The 2,400-nt window shown below is 55.1% G+C and overlaps 1 protein-coding gene across 1 annotated transcript in view; it reads left to right on the top strand.

The window, feature by feature from the left end:
- The first annotated feature begins 241 nt into the window (after positions 1–241).
- Positions 242–2,400, top strand: part of AVPR1B (arginine vasopressin receptor 1B) — a 9,890-nt gene continuing 7,731 nt past the window's right edge. The window contains exon 1 of the mRNA XM_006159267.2: positions 242–1,612. Coding sequence (XP_006159329.1) covers positions 673–1,612 — 940 coding nt within the window. The 5' untranslated portion in view covers positions 242–672. The remainder of the gene's footprint in view (positions 1,613–2,400) is intronic.

Below are 2,400 nucleotides of genomic sequence, written 5' to 3'. Positions count from 1 at the left end.
TCCCGCGCCCCTCCTCTCCCAGCCAGACTCTTGGTACTCCTGACGGGTGGGTGCATGTGAGTCTCACTCCACCCTCCTCTGGAGCCAACCGGCGAGCGGAGGGCCACTGGGCTCAGGCTGGAAACACATAAAACCCGCTCAGAGCCGCTGCGCTCCCACCGCCGCTGGCTGTCCCAGCTGCTCAGGCAGAGCACCGGCTGCGGCTGCGCTGAGGCTGGGCTGGGGCTAGGTTGGACTCCCAGTCTCCAAGAGGGCTTTGGGCCTTTCGCTCTCTGCTTGCAGAAAAGTTTGGAGAAAGTGAATTTGGGGTGCATTTGGAAGTGGGGCAGCTTCCTCAGCCTTCTTTCCTTTCCAGAAGCCTCATCTCGCACAACCTCATCCATTCTTCTCAACTCCGCAGCTGCCTCCCAGGCCCCTCCTCTTTTCGTTGGACTCCCCTCCCCGGTGGTGTTTTCTCCTCCCTTATCTCATTCCACCTCCGCTCCTCTGACCTTGTGCTCTGAACCATTTCCACTTGTTTTCAAGTACTCTCCCTTCCTTATCTTCACCCTTTCCCCCTCCACCCTAAACCTTGCCCTAGCCGCCCATTTTATCCATCAAACCTCCCCACTTGCACCCCCAACCTCCATCCTTCCTTCTCCCTCTTCTCCTCCCTCCTGGCAAAGCTTGACCATGGATCCTGGGCCTCCTGCTGCTGCCAGCCCTGCTCCTAGGGGCACCCTCTCTGCCCCCAATTCTACCACACCCTGGCTGGGCAGGGATGAGGAGCTGGCCAAGGCGGAGATCGCAGTGCTGGCCACCGTCCTGCTGCTGGCCATGGGGGGCAACCTGGCCGTGCTGCTGAGCCTGGGCCAGGCGGGCCGGAAGCGCTCGCGCATGCACCTGTTTGTGCTGCACCTGGCCCTGACCGACCTGGGCATGGCGCTCTTCCAGGTGCTGCCCCAGCTGCTGTGGGACATCACCTACCGCTTCCAAGGCCCAGACCTCCTCTGCAGGGCTGTCAAGTACCTGCAAGGGCTCAGCATGTTCGCCTCCACCTACATGCTGCTGGCCATGACACTGGACCGCTACCTGGCCGTCTGCCACCCACTGCGCAGCCTCCAGCAGCCCAGCCAGTCCAGCTACCCGCTCATCGCTGCTCCCTGGCTGCTGGCTGCCATCCTCAGCCTCCCTCAAGTCTTCATTTTTTCTTTGCGGGAGGTGATCCAGGGCTCGGGGGTGCTGGACTGCTGGGCGGACTTCCGCTTCCCCTGGGGGCCACGGGCCTACATCACCTGGACCGCCATGGCTATCTTTGTCCTGCCTGTGGCCATGCTCACGGTCTGCTACAGCCTCATCTGCCACGAGATTTGTAAGAACCTGAAAGTCAAGACACAGGCTTGGAGGGTAGGAGCAAGGGGCTGGAGGGCTTGGGACAGGTCCTCACCTTCTGCTCCAGCTGCAGCCATGCGGGGGATGCCCTCCCGGGTCAGTAGCATCAGCACCATCTCGCGGGCCAAGATCCGAACCGTGAAGATGACCTTCGTCATCGTGCTGGCCTACATTGCTTGCTGGGCACCCTTCTTCAGTGTCCAGATGTGGTCTGTGTGGGACAAGAACGCCCCTGATGAAGGCGAGTATGTGGTCCATGCCGGGGCAGCTGGGGGAGGAAAACCAGGGAAGGGAGAGCAGGGGTTACAGAGTCTCCCTGGGTGGGGCCAGGCAGGTGCAAATGAGGGACGCCATTAGGAAAGATGGTGCCTGTCCCACGTGAGGAGGGGCAGCTACCGCTCCCATCCAACGTAGTGATGCTGTCTATCTTCTACGTGAAGTTTCCTGATTTTTAAATTTCAGTAACTAAGCTGACAATTTTAAAATATTTTGTGATGGGAGCTCGCAGATGGCTTGGTGGTTAGGGTGCTGGACTCCCACATAGCCAACCACAGTTCTAGTCCTAAACCTAGAGGCTTGCTCTCTCACTTTCCCTCTGTCTTTCTCTCACCCTCTTTCTCTCTCTGGTCAAATTTAAAAATAATAATAATAAATTAAATGAAATAATTTTTAAAAATATTCGTGAAATAAGATACTTGGCCGATTTGACCAACCAACTGCCAGTTTACTAGATGGGTTTTAGAATCACAGAACAATAGGGCTGAAAGGTTTTTTTTTATTAATTAATTAATTTATTTGCATTCATTCACTGTACATCATCACAGCATACAAAATGAGATTTTCCATCCAGAGTACACTGTATATTGTCTCAATCAAGCACATCAACAAACATGTTATTGTCAGCAAATAATTTTCCATTTTTTGTTTTCTGTATGTTTTGCTTCCCCCCCCCCCATTCTTGATTCCCTATCTCTTACCCTCTGCCATCTCCCACTCTCCTCCCACACTGTCTCTGGTATCTATGTTTGC

Source organism: Tupaia chinensis, unplaced genomic scaffold (genome assembly GCF_000334495.1).
Source record: "Tupaia chinensis unplaced genomic scaffold, TupChi_1.0 Scaffold000627_1, whole genome shotgun sequence".
NCBI classification, from domain to species: domain Eukaryota; kingdom Metazoa; phylum Chordata; class Mammalia; order Scandentia; family Tupaiidae; genus Tupaia; species Tupaia belangeri.
This window is presented reverse-complemented; position numbering and strand designations above follow the sequence as displayed.